This window comes from Haliaeetus leucocephalus, unplaced genomic scaffold (genome assembly GCF_000737465.1).
Source record: "Haliaeetus leucocephalus isolate CR32 unplaced genomic scaffold, Haliaeetus_leucocephalus-4.0 Scaffold395, whole genome shotgun sequence".
NCBI lineage: Eukaryota > Metazoa > Chordata > Aves > Accipitriformes > Accipitridae > Haliaeetus > Haliaeetus leucocephalus.
Window position 1 is genome coordinate 8,799,555 of NW_010972831.1, and position 21,961 is coordinate 8,821,515.

At 42.9% G+C, this 21,961-nt stretch overlaps 1 protein-coding gene across 2 annotated transcripts in view; it reads left to right on the plus strand.

Annotated features, from left to right (window-relative positions):
* The first annotated feature begins 190 nt into the window (after nucleotides 1-190).
* Nucleotides 191-21,961, plus strand: part of SGSM2 (small G protein signaling modulator 2) — a 68,724-nt gene continuing 46,953 nt past the window's right edge. For both annotated transcript variants that reach the window (XM_010573872.1, XM_010573873.1), the window contains exons 1-2: nucleotides 191-247; nucleotides 8,380-8,455. In XM_010573872.1, coding sequence (XP_010572174.1) covers nucleotides 191-247; nucleotides 8,380-8,455 — 133 coding nt within the window. The remainder of the gene's footprint in view (nucleotides 248-8,379; nucleotides 8,456-21,961) is intronic.

A 21,961-nucleotide genomic window follows, 5' to 3' on the forward strand; every position in this document is an offset into this window, starting at 1 on the left:
CCCGGTGTTCCCGCCCTCAGCCTGACGTCAGCGGCAGCCGCGGAAGATGGCCGCGGAGCTGCGCGGCGGGCCGCAGCCTCCCCGCGGTCGGCCGGGCGGTGCGGAGCCTTCGCTCCGCGGGCGCTCCCTCAGCGGTGCGGACCGGCGGCTCTGAGGGCGGGGCGGGCGGCCCCGCTCCCCCCGCTCCGCCATGAGCTGCTCGGCGGACGCCGTGAAGGAGAAGCTGCTGTGGAACGTGAAGAAGGAGGTGAGGGAGGAGGAGGAGGCGGGCAGGGCGTCCTCCCCGCTGGGGCCGGGGCTGTGAGGTGGACGGAGCCCCGCGCTCCGGGCGGCGGAGGTTCCCCCGGCGGCGCGGGGGTCCCCTGGCCCGGGAGGGCTGCGGGGCCTCGGGCCGTCCTGCATGCCCTCCCTCCCTCCTTCCCTCCCCGCCGGGCTCGGCCTCCCGCGGCGGGCTGAGGCCGGTAGCGAACGGTCGAACCTTCCGCGGGACGGATTTGTGTGATCTCCTTTGCAGTCGGGCCGGTTGTTAAGAGTTTGCCTAGAGTAAATAAAATAAAGCTTTGGCCGGGTTGAATTGAAACCCGATTTCCCTTCTGGCGGCGATGAATGGGAAGGGGAGGATTTGTTCGGCTACAACTGTTTAACCTTTTCTGTGCTGTTGCGGTGGAATATGCCACCTTCCCGCGATTGAAATAAATAAATAAAGGCTCTGCTTAGCCTAGCTGTTGAGGTTGACATTGTAATGCTGCTCCAGAAACATGTCGGTGGCTTCGCTGGGTTTTCTCCAAGTGAACCTGGGGAGAAGAGACGCTTCTCTGTGGGTTTGCTCATCCCTGCCCCGGCAGCAGGTGAGGGCTGTGTTCATCTGAGGCAGGAGCCTGAAACGAGCTAATCATCCCAGCTCCATTTCCCTGCGGTTATGTCTTCCTTGTTACTGGTTCTTTACTAATTTTTCCTTTGCTGTGAGTTTTGGAGGAGACAGGAGGAAAATCAGTGATAAGAAAGGTAGTCCCAAGATGCCCCTGGGTGAACTGAGTTGGCTCCTACATGCCTGAGCCCTGGCAGAAGCGTCTGCTCCTGTGGAGTTCATACCTGCGCTTTAGGAAGTGTGCTGAGAGAGGGGGGAGTAGGGCTGGGTTAATTTGGGTGGTTGCTCTTACAAAGAGCTGTGTGACACTTACGTGCTGCTACCGAACACCCTGTGCCTGAACGGGGATGGTGGCGTTAGATCACACTTGCATTTGGATGGGTGGTGCTTCAGTCTTCGCAAAGAATGGTGCTGTTACCTGGTCGGATGTGCTCAGCAGGACAGAGTTCCTACTGTGCTTCGCGTTTAGGTGGAGTGGCTCTTACTGCAGAGCAAGGTTTGTGCTGAGACTGCTCCAACAGGACACTTTTTGGGGTCCCTGCCAAAGTGCTCTGGGAGGAGTTGCCTGGTGGTGTAAGCATGCCTTGGTCTAAGAGCACCATCGGGAACGTGCTCCAGGTGGAACTACCAGCTTAGTGAGCGGCCACCTCTCCCCCTTACACCCCAGTACTGTATTTTGCATTTTTGTGGCCTTGACTGTGTAACAGCCGTGTGTAGCTGCCTGTTCTTACATGGGAGCTAAGCAAAGATGTAATGCTTATCCATCACAGCAATAGAAAGTATTTTTAAAAAGCTAACTATTCTCCTGCTCCTTCCCCTCCCCCAGTTCACAGCTGGGGAAATTAGAAGGAGCTGGAGAGCAGGATTCATTAAAGCTCAGGTGAGAAGTTGTTGCTATGGCCAAGGCTCCTGAGCCTGAATCTGGTGTCCTAATATTTGTTAGTGTTGAAACCAGAAAATATCAGATGTTTCAGTCAGCGTAGGTTCACCAGAAGTGGTAGAGTAGGGATAGACCTGTAAAGAACAATCTGTGAACAAAATTGCAGGACTGTGTCCTGGAGCAACCCAGCTAGCACCTGGCTGCAGGGCACTGAGCAGGTGTTACCTATTACTAAATGCTGTGGCTTAATGCAGCCATGAACCTGCCACTTTATTTAGAAATTTTAACTTAAACTAGGACCTTTGAGCCAAGATAGTGTAAGGTTTGATTTAGAAGTGTGTGCACTTGGTCTCCTGGGTTAATGTTTAAATATATAAATAAATTTGAGAAATGTTTTCCAACTCTGAACATTGTAATCTTGTGCTAATGTACGAGATTGAAAGTGAAATGGATTTTCATGATCCAAGCCAGCTCAAGCCAAGGAGACCAAGTGGTATATAATTAAAAAATCTGAGGCTAATTTGTTTTTAAAGTCTCTAAAATGTTTTTAATTGGACTTTAGCTTTTAAATTACTTGAATAATGCATTTTTGTTTTGTCTTTGATTTGTTTTTTTCTTCTCCAAATCCTCACAAATGCTTTTTTAGGGGATTTATATTGGCTTGGCTTTTTGGGGGTTGCCCAGAGCTTTCCATTCTAAAATAGTCCTGAGAGCTCTTTGGTGGTTGTATGCATGTTAAGATAACACCTCTTGCCTGTGCACTGCACGGACCCGTAGAAGGGGACCCTGTCTGTTCGGCTCACATTAAGACAAATGGTATCAGGAGGCAGTCAGAGACACTGAGATTGAGATTTTATTTTTCTTTTAAACAATCAATGAATGGAGCCAGGAATTGAATGCAAACCACTGGTATACCAACCACCAGATTATGCTTCCCTTAATGATGGTAATTAACTACTTCTGATAGAATTTTCAACCTCATTTTTTATTCTGTGTGACTTTTCACACAGCCACTTATACCTGCACACACACGGTGTGTTGGTGGTCTCGTTTTGAAAACTTGGCTAGTCCATGCCCATTCTCAAAGCAATCATTCCCTTCCTTTGTTCTCTAAACCCAGGCTCTTCCTCCTATTGAATTATTTTCATGTAACCTCAATATCTAATGGAGTTCAGAGTAAGCATATTCTTTCTGTATGTTGTTTACACCAAGCCTACTAAAATTCAGTTGTCTTTGTAAAATATAAAATGGTTGTCTCCAAAGTCACTTGCTGCAAAGTAGTTTTTTATTTTGTCTCTCCCTCTCAGCAGAAACTTTTGCATTTTTCCTTTGGGAAAATTTAATGTTGTTTGCTTTTTCTCAGATGGATTTTCAATTCCCACTGGTAAAGAATGTATCTTGTTGGCTCTAATAGAAAGGAGGACATGTAATGTGTTTTGAAAATTTAACTCTACTGGGATTCACGCTGAGGCTGCTTCTAAGTTCACGTTTCAAACATTTATCTCTCTCTGCAGGAAAATCTGTTGTGACAAGCAGACTCATAAAACAGGCTTTTCTCTGGCCATTTCCTTCTACCTACTGAAATGGAGGGGGTTTTGCCATTTCTGGATTTAAACACAACACTCTTTCTAGCTGTGAAACAAACAGGGTAACAATAACCTTAGCAGTTTTGCCCTGAGAAATTTCAGAACACTTCAGAAATGCAATTGCGTATCTTACAACAAAAATGCAACCACTTCTGAGCAGAAATATACTACTTATTTAACAGCTTGTGTTTACACCACCCCGTTTTTTATTAAGAGTAACAAAGAGTCAGTGGGGCAGCAGCAATTAATAAATGAGATGAACAGTAACTACACAAGCTAAAGGAGGCGTGGATGCTGGACATAAGGTTTTCTCCTTTGAGGAAAAAATACTGTGGGTTTTAACTGTGGTCCTGGATATTCCAGTATTTTATGAGCACTGTTCTTTTCCTTTGATGCTGCATTATCCCTGTGGTGCTCCTCCAGCATCCCATCATGATGCATGGTTGGGGAAAGTGCTGCAAACTGTATTCTGAAAGAGGGGTGCTGGTTTGAAACGTTGTTCCTAACCCTGAAAGCTGCAGATACATTGAGATGTGCTGGGTCAGCCCTGGTCAGAAATCCATCATTGTGACAGTTTAGCAAAATTGCAGTAAGGCAAGTCCTAACTGTCTGTGCTCATTGAAGCGAACCAGGAACTCAGCAGAAGGATGGAGAAGGCAACATCTGTAGGTCTCTTCCAGCCCTGTGCTTGTAAATAAATTAGTATATAGTCAGTGCATGTCATGTCTTAGTAGTCTTCCTTTTCTTGATCTCTTATACCAGAAGGTTGCTCCAAAATTGGGAGTTTATTTCAATTTTTAAAGCTTCTTTATAACAAAAATTAAAAAATGAAACATAAAGGCATTTCTCTTGTGTTGTTCTTTGGTGAAACTTATTAAATAATTGATGTATTATGACCTATGCTCGGTGTTTGACTGTTTCTGAAAGTTTTGGCCGTTGTAGGATGTAAGAGAAAGAGCAGTGATCCATTATAACATTGTGCAAATGCTTATCAGGTTCTATTTGAGGAGCTTGCTTTGCTTTACCTGGATAATGCTACCACCAGGATAGTCTTCACTCCTCAAATGCTAAGATCTTGGGTAGGCAGAGCTTTCCCATCCTTGCTCTCCCGTGGTTGGTAAACGTGGTGCACGTACAGCCTGTCACCTTTTCCAGGGAGAGCAGAATGTCTTCTGAGTCTGTGGCCGAGGGCTGTTAAAGCTCTCTGCAGTTCCCTTGATGCAGTGCTACTTCTGGTTCATGGAGAAACTGAAATGCACAGAAGTCAATGCACTTGCTGCTTTTCTGCATGCTTGTGCCACCTGGCAGGTGTAAATGAACAGCCTGGTTAAGATGAGTAGATCCTGTATTGATCTTATAAAGGAGGCACAGAGAACAGGAGGGATGTTTCCAAGGCAATGGAGGGAGCACTGACTGCAGCTGGAGGAGGCAGCCCTCCATCCCTTGCACAAACAGCAGTTCAGTAGGCTGAATAGAGTTCTTTACCTGTGCAGGTGGATGGGTGAATGTGGGGGGGTGGGCTGTTGATGTTTCTTTTAATGAGATTAATCTGAATTTTGGTCAGGTCTGCTAGTATCTGCAAGTGGGTGTCTGTGTAGGCTTATGCTCAGAAAGCTTCATTGACGAGTGCCTCCCCAGAACACAGAGACACAACAGCATAATTCCCTACAAAGAGAGCTGCACAAAATCGCAAGGGGGGGGGGGGGGCTTGGGTTCCATTTGATGAGAAACATTTGATTTAGCTCCTTGCCTGGAACATCCCTGAATTACGTGGCAGTGAGGAATGACGTGGGATTGAAGAGCACTGCATTCCAGCTTTTGAATCTTCACATCTACTGTCTATGCCCTGAAAATGTTTTCTAATAACATTCACTAACCCTCCAGAAAATGTGCAGAGGTTGCTCTGTATTCAGTGGCAGTGGGGAACAGACACTGATTGCTTGCCTGGTCTATCCTGCTTAGCTCTGGAGGTCCTGGATTCAAAATCTGCTGATAGACTGACCATATGGTGCTGCTGTATAAAAGTCGGGTTGATTATTGCGTCTGAAACCTTTTTCTTCCTAATTTTTTATACAGTTTAAATTTTTTGTTCCTGGGCTACAGACTGGGATCTAAATAACATACTGAGCTAATAAAGACTAATGATTGGGGTGATGCCTGGGAAATGTGCGATAGAAGGGATTTGGCTTCTGAGCTCCGGAGCTCTTGCTCATAGTAAATGACTTTTCTTCCTCTCTGTCATCAGGAATTGAATTCCAGTTACTGTTCTCTGGGGAGCCGAAACTGAAATCACAGTCTGCAGTCCTGAATGGTGCCTGAATTCATGTCTGTGACCTTGAGTCATATGTGCATGACTTTACCCTGGTGCAGCTCTCTCATGCTTCCTCTTCTGTCCACCTTAATGCTAGTGGCACTCAGAGGTACTTTTTCCCTTTTGTAAAACAGGCCTTTCATTTTGTAGATTAAATACAGTTTTCATCCAGTGAAATCAGAACAGCTTGCAAAGGTTGGGTCACTCTCCTTCTTTCACAGATGGGTCGGCTGAGGCACAGAGATGAGTTGGCTTGGAGGCAGTGGATGGCATCGTCTCTGTGCTTCCACTGCAAGCTGTGTTTGCCGGAACATGCTGCCTCCCACGTGTGAAAATGCAGGTCAAGGTCTGAGCTGGAATTTAAACAGGCAGAGCTGCGCAGCTGTCCTGTCCCCTTCCCTTTGCTGAGCTGCGGTCTGCCTAGGTGCTATTGTCTAGATGATTTCAAATGCCTAGGTGAGGTTTAGAACAAGTTTTATTGGGTTCCTGCAAAGACAAACAGACATCAAGCTTGTAAATCAACAATGATGTGAATAAAAATGTGAGAAGGGGATTCATGGATAAACAGGGTAATCCAGATGCTTCGTGTGTGAGTTCCCATCCGTGAGACCTTCTCACACCTTTGCTTCTTTCTTGATATCCTCTTACTCCTCCACCTCCCACTGCTTTACTGTAAGGTCCAAAGTTCTAATAGCCATGTCAGAAATGCCACAGGAAAGAAACAAAGCATCTTGTCAGGAGTTTATGTTGTCAAGCCTCAGTATGTGAATAGCGAGCCAGGTTTTACGAAGTGCAGAAGACTTGCTTTGAAGTCCTCAGGTATAAAATGTGTTCTTACTTCCAAAGCCTCTTACATGTTTGCTTTCCCCCTCCAATGTTTTCTTTGCAACCCAGAGGGCTCCTGTTTGATAAGAAGCCCAAATTCTGTCGGATCAACTTGATCCAGAATTTGGGGCGAGGAGAACGCCATGTGTTGAAAGACTCGTGCAGCAAGTGCTGGAGCTGGAGCTGCAGACTGCTGCCAGCCCGGGTGGGGAGTGTAGGAGTAGGCATGGAGGTACCTCAGGATGATTATCGGGGGAAGGCATGCTTGATTATAGCATCCAGAATTGGCCTCGCAAATGATCTTACTGGAGGAGGAAGCCCTCCAAACTGGAGAAGGCACCTTCGTAGGCAGCTGCAATCTCATCATCACAGCAGTGCAAGTACAGAGCCCAGCTGTTGATCGAGCATTGCACCTGCAGCTTCTGGTTCCAGTGCTGAGTGGGAAGGCTTCAAACCTTTGGACCTGTCAGTGCTGCAAAGAAGTGGTAACCCAGCTAGCTTTAAACTGGTTATCTTGGGTACCAGGTGCAGCCTAATGAGAGCTGAATGCACAGTCGCCAGCCCTGCTGAGAAGCACGGGTTGAGGTCTCCTAGGTACGCAGACCTAGCCCCTGCGGCAGGCTGGTGCTGCCCATTGCTCTACAGCTTGCGCTGGCACTCAGACCAAGCTGGCCATGCTGCTGAGCTTGTTGGTAAAGAGTAGCCAGACGTGATTACTTGCCAGATAATTCACTATTTGTTGGATTCCAGGACTGCTGTAAAAATTGTTTTCAAGTTTAAAAAAAAAAAAAAGTTGGAAGAGGAGAGTATCTTATTAAATCTTCTGCTACAGTAGCACTTATTTTCATATATTGAAAGCGATGTGGCATTTATTTAGGCAGTGCCCTAACCCTGTAATTATAGCTCACTAAATGAGAGAAGCCAAAAATGATGGTGGATTTGTATCTGGAAAAGCAAGTGCTCTGTGGCCAGGAAGAAAGGAGTGTCTGATAAATGAGTTGGTTGAGGCAAATAGTTTTCATCTGGTATCAGGCTGAGGAAGCCACTGGGAGAGGAATAAGCTAGCAGATGAATGGAGGGTAACTGCAGCCTCTCTTCAAGAGCCTAACTGTAAGATTTGTCTGTCGTCTTCCTTAATTTTTGAAAGTCAGTAATCTGCAATGAATTCCCTCTGGAACTTGACACATCAGCCTTGAAACTGGAGAGGAACTTTGTTTTAAATCAGTAAGAAGTGTGATTAATGTAATTTTATTTGCTGTTATTATTAAATTCTGTCTAGAAGTGAAAACTGAGGGCACAGTCTTCTCTATGGGTACTGTATTATTTTTGTATAGTGTCTGGTGCAGCAGAGCTTTGAGAACATAATTTGTAATTACTGTGGCATGTAAAGTCCCCAAATGGGGGAAAGGTTGCTGTAAACCTCTCTTGGGATGTATGCCTGTGTAGCTCAGGGATTCTTTGTGCTTGAAAAAGAGCAGAAGGCCACAAATGGAAAGAGGACCTGGCAATACGTAATCTTATTTCATGAGCAGAAGTAACTATATGCAGGAAGGCCAAGGATGAATCATATAAAAAGTTTTGCACAGCCCTTTGGAACTTCTGATGAAGAAGTTCTCTGGAGGGCACTCTGCACACTCTGAAATAATTCAGCCTTTTATAGGGGCATGCCCCAAATAGACTTGTCCTTGTTCTAGCAGAGGTTCTCTCATCCCATGAAAAGCGGCTCAGGTTTGTCCTTCCTTTCCCTCCTTAAATGCTTCTATTCTTCCTTCCCTGCAACATGTAATTTGTGTGACTCCTTAGCCTTTTGGTGATGGGGAAAGGGCAAGCAAAGGTTGAAACTGAAACTCGCAAGTGCTGTGCTGGTTTTTGTTGGGATCTTACAATCACTTCTTTCTATTTATTTTAGGTAAAGCAGATCATGGAAGAAGCTGTCACCCGGAAATTTGTCCATGAAGACAGCAGTCACATCATCGCCTTATGTGGTAAATGACACAAAAGAGCTAATACTACATAATCTCACTTTTTCTATGGAAATGTATTTTCTCTGCTGTCAGAGGTTAAATGCAGGGACTTAAATATTAGAAATCATGGAGTTCAGGCCCATGTCACCTTTTCTTTACAATTGCTACATCTGCGTGTACATTACAGATAAGAAAGTAACTCTTATTAAATGACAAGGTGATTTACTAGGAAGCACTAATAGGTTAAATAATACATATTTGGAGATAAGATACAACCCAGAGAATAACTGCCAAAAGATCAAGTTTTCACAGTCATGGGTTAAAATCTGGCAGCTTCCTTCAGCTGAAAGTACTTTGTTCTGTAAGTTGTCTCAATGTATTTGAAGAATTAGGTGACTCATTTTGAGTATAGGTGACAGAATCCAGCCCAAAAAGTCATTGAAAGAGCTGTTGCCTTTTTTAAAAGAAGACAAACAGTGGAAATCTCAGTGACTTTTCTAGGCAGCATCATGCCACTGGCTAATTGGCATGTTTCAGATCTTCACAATGCTTCTCTGCTCTCCACTGTGCATTGGATGCTGTATTACATAAATGGTGCATTTGAGAGATTGAGGTCTAGGCTTTGACATTGTGGACATTCTTGTTTATTTTTTAATATAATCAGTGAGCCATTATGTTGGTGACTTTTCCTCGTGACTGTGTTTTGGAAGTTGTATTACCAAGAATTAGCAAGAACATAAAATTTCTTTGGAGATAACATCACATATACCAAGGGCAGCTGTGTTTCAGAACTCTGAATCAATCAAAGTCTGAATAAATTCTAAAATTTGGTGGTGGTTTGCCTGGTCCCTGCAGACTTAGACTGCTGTGTGTGTATGTTGTGATGATGGAGTGAAGCAAACCCTGGGTGGGTGGGTGGGATAAAGAATGGTCCAATGCTGGATTCTCAGTAGAGGTCAGCTCCTGAAAGTTCACACCAAGTACTTACTCCTTTGGAGACTTAGCCACTTCATTCAGTGCCTGAGAAGGAACTGTTGAATACTTGTCCAACAGTTCTGAAATCTAGCCCATAATTTACTAGGGCCAATAAAAATTTAACACTATTCATCAGACTTTGGTGTGTGGAGAAACATCACAGCAAGATGCTGCTGAGAATTAAAGCTATGTACAATTGTAAATATGTGTGTTGGCCTGTGAATTCTTGGCTGCTTTCTCTTCATGCTTCAAATTGAAGACTTAACTGGGAGCGATGCTGAGAATGATTGGAGAACAGCCATCATCTAAACACTTCTGGATTTCACAGAATGGAGCATTTGCAGCCAAGCATACCCAGTTATGTGTTGATGACAGTGGAGAGGTTAAGAAGAGTGGAAGCTAGGTTTGGCTTTGGAGATAAGTGGACTGTTTAGACAAAGCAGCATTGACGTGTGTTACTGAAAGCCAAAGCCAGAGAATAGTAACCTTTTCCTGTCGCAACATTGAGATTCCAACTTGCTCTGTGGTGCGTGGTTATTATGTATGCAAGGCTAATCTTTCACTAGCCTGCTTGCTGTTTCCAAGTTATCTTTTACATACAGCTTAGGAGAATTTATTCATCCCTATGTATTCAGTGCAGGAACGCAAGATCGGGCATGTTTTCTGGCTAATGTTTTATTGCTATTAATATAGACTGTAGCCTTTTCCTCCATTTAGGTTGCGGTTATGTTAAATATTCCCCTTTTATCTACTGTGTATCTGTACTATACAGAGGAGAAAAAGTAACTGAGGAAAATGGTCCCAAGATAGGAGCAGCTGAAGGAACCCTGAGCCAGTGCCCTTGCTGCAGGCTGCCTGTTCGATCTAGAGAGCTCCTAGTGTTGTGTGTCTTTTCTCTGTTTTTGAAATTATATTCCATAAGATGTGCTGCAGTGTTGATGTAAGGGCTAGTGGGGTGGCAGCTATTTCTGTTAGAATCTGCTTGGCCAAAATTAGGAATACTGTAAAATCTTCTTAATGTTTCTCCCTTCCGCCCACTGTGATTACAGTTGGTTTTGTGTTCTGAATTCTGTAGGGTCTGAAGAACTAATAACTCTCCATGAGCTGCCTTTTTATTGCCCTGCAATCCTACCTATCCTAAGGAAGTATTCCAACCTGCAGCTGCTTTGAATGTAGGACTTAATTAACTCTAAACCAGAAGTAGGTGAAGCTGAATGTTCTGCTATCACTTTAGCTAATTGAATGGAGAAACTGTTTCCAGTAGATTTGGCTAACAGCACCTGGCTGGGGCTCTCCTGTGTGTGCAGTTCTCTTCCTTCCATCACTACAGTTTCATATGTTTCTTCAAGAGGTTTTTCCCTTCTGTTTAAAATTAGATTGGCTCACTACATGAGTCACTTTCAGTGGATCTTTGTTATAAATATAGAATTCTTGTGAATCATTTTACTCTCCTGCAAGGCTGAGTTTAGCCAGAGTCTCTTAAATACATGGTAGTTGATTTTCAGGGCCTGTCTGCCTCAGTAACTGAAAATTTCCTAGCTTTCCTAGGTCCTAAAAGGCTGAAGGTGCCAATTAAGTAGTATGTGCCACTTTTCTCACACCCTTAGGTGCCTCTGTGTTACAGTGCATGGGGTTTGTAAGGTCAAGAAGCTCCAAGCCTGAGATGGCAGACTCAGTGTTTGCTGTTCAGCCCCATGCTGAGCAGAGTTTCGGTGCATCATCTGTTAAGCAGAAGAAAGTTTTTCATGTAAGATTACTGCAGGGCGTTGAGCCTGAATGGGTTTCCTCACAGTCTGGCTAGCCCTTGAAACGTGTCTCCATGGTCCTGGATTCAGTCCATAGGATGCAGTTGGATGGAAGAGCAGCTTATGTTGTGTGAGGCTCATTTGCAAATCTAGAGGAACTTGTATGGGATTTGAGTCTATGGAGATATGTTGGCATCCAGTGGGTAGGAGGGCCCCTTTACTGCTCCGAGGTCACCCTAATGAGACCACAGAAAACATGTATATTAAGGTAGGAGACTGTCTCAGTGCTACCTGTCTTGACACGTTGAGCGTAGAGGATGAAGCAGTGAGATTACCTTTGCGAGCTCCTGAAGGAAATGCCGTTCTCTGGACCCAGGGCAGTTCCGTGCTACCCTTGCTGGCTCCTGGAGGAATAATGCCTCTGTGCGGGTCAGTTCCACTCATCCAGTGGGAGAGAATGGTTGTAACGACAGTGGCTCTGCTTACAATCTGTAGTCTTTACCTGTGCAATCTAGGAGAAGGAAAAGGGTGCAGACGTTTTCATCCTTGTGGGGAAGCAATGAATGCAGGTGTTTTTGTATTTGTTCTCATCCCAGTTTATAACCTAGTTACATTCCAGTTACTCTTTCATCCTATCTGATTTCTAAAAGATCTGGCGCTCTGATTCAGAGCCGTAGCTGTTCAGTTTGGACTGTGCAGTGTGGTTAATGTGTGCCACATTGGGACAAAAATTCCAAATTCCTTTGGGCTACAGGTTGCTGTTGAGTGAATTTCACCAGTATTGTGTTGTCAATCAGAGTATAATGAAATGACGCGAGCTCTGTGGCTATTCATAGCATCTTTAGTGGACAGGCGTTTCTGTTAGAAACTGGATGTGGATGTTTTCAGCCTGGGTTATCTGGTGCCGTTTCCTTAGTAACAGTAGCTGACATCGCATGACGTACAGACCGTGCTTTGCTCGTTAGCTGAGTGCCATCTCTGCAGGCCAAGGAGAATGCTCTCGCTCTCCTCCTGCATCCTTCCTTTCACCAGCTTCTGTCAAGTTTTCATAGCTGGTCATGTTCTCACCAGGAATACTAGCCCTTTACAGCTTTTACACTTCTGAGAGAAAGGGGGAAGAAAAAGGAAGCTTTTCTTCTGTCTGTCTCTGCAGTTATCTGATGTGTATTTACCAGCAAGCAGGGTTTTCCAGTCCAGTGCATTACACTTAATACATTTGTCTGAAAACTACCTGCAGCTTTGCTAAGCCTTTTTCTGCGTGGTTGCCCATCTTTAGATCTGACAGTAATGTGCAGCTATAAGCAAAGAATTAAAAACCTGTTTAAATCGGCTTCATAAAGCAAACATAATGCAACATGCCTTGTTCACAAATGGATTCAAGACAAGTTTACCCGAGTGTTGTTCTTTATGTCTTCAAGGGCACGTAGCTCATGTCATGAATCTCACAGGACTGGTTTTCTCCCAGTGGTCTCTTTTATGTGTCCAGTCAAGATGTTTCATTAACTTGCTCTTTAATATTTCTTCTCTTTTCCCCTTTTCATCAAAAAAAAGAAAAAATTATACAGAAGGTTTCACAGAAACTAGAAATGTGCCAGATCAGGAAATCTTTACTTCAGATGTACAAAGCCAACTCAAACTGTGCTTAATAACAGTCTTTATGTTGTCCAAAAAAAAAAAGCCCTTCAGACACTTTCAATCTCATCTTTGAAACCAGCATTTCGATGTTTTTCAAAGAGCTGTCTCATTTCCAGTGGATTTATTTAATGCAAGTGTGATGAACTGTCCTATCTGCTCAGCAAGGTAGCCCTGAGGAACTGGTGCAGCCAAGAACACTTTACAGAGCTGGTGCCTTCAGCAGGGCACAGGCAGGGGCTTCTGCCCACTTTGCAAGGTCCATGTGCCTCCAGCAATATCGGAAAGAGAAACTTGGGAAAAAGCTTCTGCAGACTTATCTTCCTTCTCTGCCATTCATCCCAGTTATTGCACCCATGGCGGAATGGGTGGCTGGACTCTGTTCATTGCGACAGCATTGGTCACCAGGACATTTGTTTAATGCAGTTTTTGTTTATTCTTGTTTACTCTGTGTGCAGAGCTGCAATAACTGCCCCTGGTTGCTCAAACTGTATGCTCCATTTGTATGCATTATTCATTGGAGGGGGGAAAAGAAAAGGGAGTGTATGGGGAGCCTTCTCCTAGAAAAAAAACCACTTAAAGCAAGCCGTATACACGGTGCATACTTGATGCTTGATGAATGGGTTTTGTTGCCAGAAGGACATTGCTCCTGTAATAATAGTAATTAAAAGTAGAGTATATTTTTAATGTCTTGTTTTTAAAGATAAATTGATAACTACTCTGCAGACAAACTTTGTCCAGACAATATCTCCCTCAGTGAAGTTAGCAGTGTGTTGTTTTGTTTGGTGTAATTATTACTTAAGAGTAGCAAGGATGCTGACAAATAAAAACTGGGATTGTACAAAAGGTTCAACATTCACTGCATGTTTGTTTTAAAGGAAATGTGAACTTTGAATTGTCTCGTAATTAAATTATTGTTCATAGGAGTTGATTGTGCTTGGCCTGGTTTATAATTTAAAGGTATTTTTATATTGTTTGAAATGAGTCTCTGTGGTTTGTTCTCTTTGAATAAATATTTTGAGTGTATTAAATGAAGTAATACTGAATTCCTATGCTGTAAAATAATTGCCATAGACTTCAGGTGGACTATTGAGAGCTGGGATGTGCCAGAATCAAAATGTGTATTGTTTAGATGTAAATCCAGCATGCCTGCTTGTCAAAGTGAATGTAGTTACTGCGTTTTGGGGGAAGGTTGGCAGTAAACGTGAGTAAAAATGGTAACTTGGGCACTGTCAAATGTGCAGAACTTGGCTTTTCAATGAGATTTTTATTTGAACTAAGGAAGGGATGAACTGCACGAAAAGGGTTTTTTGGCCTGAATAATAAATCTGCTACCAGTAATTAAACCCATTAATTAAAATGTACAGAATCCCTTTGTGGCTGAAATGGAAAGGCCAGTTCTGATTTTGAGCTGTAGAATGGTATTTAATGTTATGCTTTAGGCTTCTTCTAAACCTTCTTTGAGGACTGCAGGTCTGCATTGCACGTGTTCCTTGGGATGTGAGTGGAGAACAGAGAGTTGGGGGGTTCTGTCGCTGTCTCTGGGAATTGTGCCACCAGACCTCCCTGGGGACCCACCTGGGTTTGCACAGGAGCTGTGCTGGGAAGTGGATGGGTTTATTGCAGGAGTATCACCGTTGTCTGTTCCTTTCCTCCCACATCAGCAGCTCGTATTGATTTTTCTTTGGAGCCCTTCATGCTGGAGGAAAGGCAATAGCTGCAGCAGTGACATTCCTCATAGCTGTGTTTGGTGCGTGTCTAGTGAACCTCATAGCCAAAGTGATCAGTGTGATGCCACTAGATGGCTTCAAAAAGAGTCCCCTCATCCCTGTGGGGGTATTCCTCCTTTGAGCATTATGGGCATTACATGTAAAGTATTTATATATGTAGGTATTTTATTGAGGCAGCCGCATTTCTTCTCTTTTGCCCGGGTGATGATAGAGAAGGAGTTGCACAAAAGAAGTGCTGTTTGGTGCGCTGCAGCGAGAGGCTTTTATTTGGTCTAGAGCCTCACAACTGCACCGCCTGTTTCTAAGCTCTAAGGACACCTCATCTTGTTAACAGGCTGCCTGCCAGCGGCAGTGCCAATCTGCTCAAGTGTCTGAACTTGAACTCAAGTCAACCGGGAGTAGGCCATAGGTTTGGATTTGATGTTTCAGGCAGCTTTCTCTGGTTTTATCATACTACTGAGTTTTTTTGCTGTCAAGGAAGGGAAGACCTGTAGATCCAAGCACCTCCCTGAATTGCATCATGCATTCCTGTTGATACTGAGATGTTGATGCAAGTGACCAAACCACTTGTAAACTAGAAAGCAAAGCAACCAAACTCAAATTCTGTAAGGCATTGAAGCTCCTCCATCAAAAAAACCCAACAAAACTCTTATCTTCTGTTTTCTTGATACTTTGGGTATCTTTTCTGGTATACTTTGGTTACTTGATGTGCGCTGTTTCTTCCCGTTTCCAGTTGTTAATATAATTTGATTTACTCCCAGTCTTGGTTACAGTCCCTCACTTCAGGGGCATTTGGAAGTATTTATTTTTCCTTACCTCAGTGTCATCTAATTATCTTTGCCTTCCAAATCTGTTCTAAAGCTGTGTTTTATCTAGACCAGACTTACAGACCAGAAATGTCTCCCCCCTTTTAAACCCAAGCAGAAAATTTGCTATTTCTGAATGTTAAGTTACTGTTCTATCTTGATAGATTTGGTGAGAATACTTGCTGCAGAACCTGCAGTTCCATGTGCTGGTCCCTTCCAGCCTGGATGTGTAGAGAAGAGGAACAGAGGAATCGGAGGAGACTAGAGAACTTGGCTTGCTCAGCCTAGGAGACAAGCCTGTCCCCTTGACTGAGCTGCATTAACCTCAGGTTTTGTTGTTTCCTTTTCCATTATGTGTATTGCTTTTCTTCTCTTATTAGCTGATGAAAATTACCGTTTTTTCTGAGTAATGCTGTGTTTAAATATCACAGATCTAAAAAAAGAAAAACAAAATCCATGTCATGATCTGTCCAGTAATGCGTTGGGAAAGGTAACATGGTTTGACTGCAGAGCTGGATCTGAATATTAAATGAAGGTGTTTATACATTATCTGTGACTGCGTTTAGTCATGCATGCAGCCCTTTAAACAAAAGAAGGATGTGATCGCTGCACTGGGGGGAGCTTGTGATATAATGAATTTACACTAGTAAGCGGTCCTTGAAGCAGTGCTCTTTGTGTGAGTAATACATTGGAGAGATGGCCTCAGCCCTTTCAGCTGACATCTACTGTCCCAGCGTGAACAGACACTTGCCTGAACACAAACCGAGTGCTGACTTGCCCAGCGACCAGTCCAGTCCTCTGTGGAAGCAACTGCTTGCAAAACCTGTGGTAGTAGTGGAGGGTGCGTGAGGAGGTGGATGGGTGAGGAGCTGTGCAGTGCCGTGCGTGCACCTGGCCAACTCTGCAGGGTCCATCCTTTCCTTTGTGGATGACTTCCAGGTCTATAGGCATGATGTGCCAGGTGGTAGGTAAATGGTTTCGTATGCCTTCTTCTCAGTCCGGTTTCTCTCATGCTCTTCTAAGTTGTGAAGTAGCTCCTTCAGCTTCAGTGCAACAAGACTAGAATACAATCTAGACTCGGGACAGGTTGTGTTACATCAGAGCTGGACTCCAGGATGGGGATGAAAATGTCTTCTTATTTGCTCTACCTGAAGAGGAACACAATATGAACACACTGTTTTGTCCATTTTAACCTGTGTGCATGTTACGTGCAGTCTGCCAGTGTTCCCTGTCAGGGTACTCACGTACTCTGTCGACTTGATGCCAGCGATGTTAGCCTGTGTGGTGGTTTTGAGGATGTGAGACTGGAAGTCCTGTCACTTTTGTTTCAGAGACTTTTTAAAGAGTGTGGGGTTTTTAAATCTCATTCAAAGAGTTGCTGACCTGGTGCAATAAGTATCTTTGAACTGTTTCTGCCCTGTTTGTCTTGTTGGTGTGTACCTCATGTTGTGTGCTCTTGCTTCCAAGCTCCTGAAGTGTGTGTGTACATAGGGACTGCACAAGCATTTATTGTTCTCAGAAGCAAAGTGGAGGAAAACTCCACGCACAAGTGCTTTTGAAGCAGCTGTGCTTTAGGCTTAAATTCTATGCTCCAGAGGAGACCTAATGCGGAGGCCCCATATCCATCCTTTGCAGTTTCCTTTTGCATAGCCCTGGGGTACCTAGGCTTGGATAATCATCACTGTAAGATGCTTCCTTCTTGGAAAATAAGTAGAGGGAAGTGTTAGTTGGAATAGCTCTGTATCAGTCAATATCTGTTCACAGTGAAAGGACTGGCAAATTCTGAGAAATAGAATGGTTCTTGGGTCCTGTTAATGTTTTGGAGCCAATTAAGTATATAACATGATTGCAGTTAATCTGCAAAACACTTAAGACTGGACTTTCTATCAAACAATTTAACAGTTACCTCCCAGCTTTAATTAGGTGTCATCACAGCTTCCTAAAGCAGATGAGTACTCCCTTCATTTTGGAGGTGGTAGACAATAGGAAAGCAATTGCGTGGCTGGATTTTCTGGAGCCCTGTGCTTAGTCTGAGATCAGTTAAGATCTTAAGTTTCAGGGTCTGTAAATGGTTGTAGGAATACAATCAAATAGCTTCAACTGAAATCAGGATGTGTCTCTGTCTAAGCTGGCAGTAGAAAACCAGGAAACCTTTGAACATGAATATGGCTGGTGACTCCTCAAGACCAGATATCTGGGGTATTTCAGGGACAGATAGTGTGTCTGAGTTGCAGGAGTGCTTGCTAGTGCTGGTTAGGAATCTAAGATGCTAACATACGTAAGGGTTAACTACAAAAATGTGGTTAGTTGTGGGACTGTTTTCTTCATTGGTCTTATGATGACTTGTTATCCCATTTTGCACAAAGTTAATTGTGTTTGAAAGAGAAGATCTAATTAGGAACCAATGACTGCATGATGCTGGAGCTTGTGTTCTGTTTTCTCTCGTTCAGGACCTGAAATCCAAGCAATTATCAGAGTCACCAAACGTCACGATTGCCAGCCCCAAGCAATGAAAAATCATGAGTCAGAAATCTTTTCGTTCATGGCCCTAAATTACAAGACTGGATTAAAGTTCATGACAGGAAAATAAAATCAACTGAGGAATAGAAATGTATTTCTTAAATACATTTCTTATCCAGACATTCTTATCCAGTGGTATACTTCAAGATGGTAAAGCTTTCAGAAGAATATCAAATATCCGCAGACTTGCAGTAAAATCATGGAAGGTGGCAATGTGGGAAACTCTTCTTTGTTTTTAAGGTGAGAAGTAAGTTCCTGATAGAAGCCACAGCTTTCTCTGCCTCTTCTATTTAAAGCATGGCAACAAAGTGTTAACACATGAAAGGAACAGGAGTTGAGTTGGAGCTCAACTGGACCTCATTTTTGGAGTGTCCTGAGTGTCCACACAGCAAGCTGTTCCCATCAGTTTCAGTTGGAGTTACAGCCTTCCAGTTCCTCTGAAAATCAGCCCAATTAGGAAGAGATGCCTTATGCTTTGGGGTTTTTGGGTGATTCCCTTGAGGCTTCTAAATAGCACAGTGCTCCTAGGTTTGACAAAAAATTAAGAATTCAGTTTCCTCTCTTTTTTATTAGCTCATGGAAATGTAACTTATATAGAAATAGATGTAAATAACCATTGTCCAGCTGGACAATTTATTATTTTAATTCTTTTGGCTTTCTGCCCTTGGCATTGATATTTTTAAAAATGTAGTTAATCTGCTATGGAAATGCAGGTCGCATAAACAAAACAGGAGCCTCCTTGTATTACTATTCCTATTTGGAAAACAAATGGAACGTTTTCAGTGATGAATAATGCTTATAAAATAGTTTACAGAGATTCTACCTCACTCCATAAACACGTTAGCCCGAAAAGAGTACCAGAGAGGATCATAATTGGGGGGAGGCAAATATTTTTCCACAGAAGTTTAAAAGGTTTTTGATTGTGCTCCAGAGATGACTGCTTTAAAGTAATGAGTGGCATGATTGGGGGGGGGGGGGGAAGGGGGGGAAAATTAGCTCTGATGTGAAATCAAACGTGGTTTTGAACTGCATGTGTTTTTAGTTTGAGAAGTGAAATACAATCTCTCATGCTTTTTAGAGCGCTCTACTAAACATTTTACTTTAGTCCTGGGCCATTGAATTGGATCATATTCAATTATTTAGAGAAACCTCAGTAATTTTGATTTACCCTTAATAGTGTTTAATGGAAACACTTCCATTTCCTGAAGGTTATTGAGGTCCTTGAAGCTTAATGGTCAAGATTTTAAAGAGGAGCAATCTCCAACTGGATGTTTCCCAGCCAGAGCTATGTTTAGAACTCAGGATTGTCCATTTAGATTTATTTTTTTTTCCCCAGGGATTTACTGAAAAATATGATAACTGTGTCCTGTCTGTGTGGCAGAGCAAAATACAAGTAGCTTGAGTCCATTAAACCAGACAGCCTTGGATGGTCAGTTCCCAGTAATGGCTGGTTTTACCTTGCTTCCAAGGGGGAAAGTGCTTTCTCCTGATGCAGATTCAAACCACCCAGTTAACTATAAGTAGATTTTTTCAAATTAAATCATTCTTTTGTAGTGTGTTTTCAACATTTCTTTAATTTCAGGGCCAGGCTGGATGGGGCTTTGAGCAACCTGGTCTAGTAGAAAGTGTTCCTGCCCATGGCAGGGGGGTTGGAACGAGGTGATCTTTCAGGTCACTTCCAACCCAAACCATTCTATGATTCTGTGATTAACAATGAATCTCCCTTCACATGAAACCTCCAGAGTGAAATGGAAAGGTTTTTTTCTGGTAGCCATCAAGTGCAGTTTTATTGATGGGCTCTTCAAGGCAGAGACTGTTTCCCCCTAGACAGTTGCACAGGACCTAGTTCTGTGCAGTCCTGATCACAGGTAGTGCCTCTATGTACTGTTGTAAAATAAAAATACTTTGTGTTCTTCTAGTACCTGTCACCTTGGTATTTTCCTTTGCATGGATTCCAAGTGATTTGCTACATTTGTGCTTTAACAAAGACTAATAAAAGTAATAGATACTTTAAAGGTCTTAATTTTGCTGCTTAAAATGAAATTAAATATGAAAACAGTTTTCCCTCCCAGTTCATCTAACATTGGGTATCTTGACTTCTCAGCTGACCAGTCAGAAGAAGAGCTACAGCAGAAATACAGTGTCTTTTGATTCCCTAAGATACCTATCTCTTAGCAGTGCTCATGGTGTTCTAATACAACCATGGTAGGGCTGCTGTAAATAAGAATGTGTAATAAATATACCAGACTTGCAGCGAAGCTGCAAGCTTCAGATGTCCGCAGCCTTGTGGTGAAATGAAAAATGGGTATGTGCTAAAAGAAAGTGCTGAAGTCATGCATCAGCAATGAAATAAATGCATCAGCACAGATAATTGATACATGCAGCTGTTAAGGGATGCCCAGTTATAACGCCTGAATTGTACTTAACTACTGAGGCATTAGCTTGAGGAGGTGATTATAAAGAAAATATTTAATTGGACTTTGCATCTTATACTCTTGGTTCCTACTCTTCTATTTGATGAAGCAATTTGTTTTGTTTCTTTGTACTAAGGGTACTTCCTCTATCTCACTGACTTATGAACTCTTTCATTGTGGAGGTTTATGTGCTTAACCCTGAAAATTAAGAAGTGATCGCAGATATCTTTATATTATTCATACCCCTTGCTATGATATTTAAATCACAGCACCAGAGGTCTGAGGAAGATAGTAGTTCAAAATGAACCACTTCTTTTTTAGTGCTTTTTTGTTCTGATAGGCAGGGGAATCCTTCCGTCTCAATTGCAGTGGTTGTTGTGTGCTTGGGTTTGATGAATGATGTATTGAAGATCAGGTGAGACAGGTGGGAGTGAGAGTTTGGCTGTATCTCCTTATTATCCTTGCCTAGTGTCCCATGAGCGTACTTGGATTTGTCACATGAAGTCCTTTATTTGCGGTGCAGCTGTATCTGGAGAGTCTAGGATCCTTGGCATTTGAAGACAGAATGTCAAATGGGGATTGAGACTTAAACACTTTCTTGATATTCAGTTTTTCCCTCTTCCATAAAATGCACAAAGCAGTACCGTTTGGACAAAGGAGCAGATTTGGATATCTCCTCTGCAGTCATTTGCTTCTTAGCTAGTATGCCGGTACAGCTGGGTATCTCATCTACTCAGTAGGCATTTCTCAATGACATAGCATGCTATAACTTGGTAATAAAATTGGTTTCAAACTGGGCAGACCTGTGATTAGCTAGGTAAAGCAACAGTAGCTGGAGATCGTGAGCATCTGATTGCTTCTTTATCATTGTCCTCTTTTCACTTGTTCTTATTTTCTTCAACCTCATGAATTCAATTCCCTGTGCATAGTTTCCATGAAAACAAGGTATTTAGCTGCGGTATTTCTTCCTGTCTAAGGAAAATTTTGTCTGCTAAATAAAGCCCATAAATAATCCTTCCACAAGCCTTCTTTTCTCTGCTTACCACCCTTCCAGCCCCATCCCTCCCTAGAGCTCTCTCTTATTTCACACTCCATTAAGTCATGTCAAGATTTTCATAAAGGCAAAAAAAGAGAAAACTGAACTTGTTTACCGGACCCTGCAAGAAATAGCCTTGTTGAAGTCATAAAAAAGTGACATTTTCCAAAGCTTGTTGGGGACCATGATTATTTGGACTGTAAATCAATAACATATCTGCACTTCATTAAATTCAGTGGTGGATACTGCAGGGCATGTTCCTCAAAACTGGCTGGAGTTAATGAATTTTTAGATGGCTGCTAGCTGAACCATACAAGGGAATTACCTGAGCTGTGTTGATTTATTCTAAGTGCAGTGCTGCTCTTCCAATCTATATGTAATGAATATCTGTGTTTTTCTGTAGTCAGTTTTTGTATATATTTATTGTTGTAAGTATAGTGACAGTAGGCGGGCTCAGAATCACATTGTTCTATGCTCAGAAAGCTTACAGTAGTTATTCACCTGTGTGCATGCATACATATAAATAAAAACATGTGTATGTGTGTACAAACTACCTGTTTGCACACAAAACTACCTGTTGATGTCTTTCTGATGTTATCCGTTCCTCCAGAAACAGCTAAACCTTCATCTCTTTTTATGTCTTTTTAGAGTGTCAGATTCCAAAAAGGG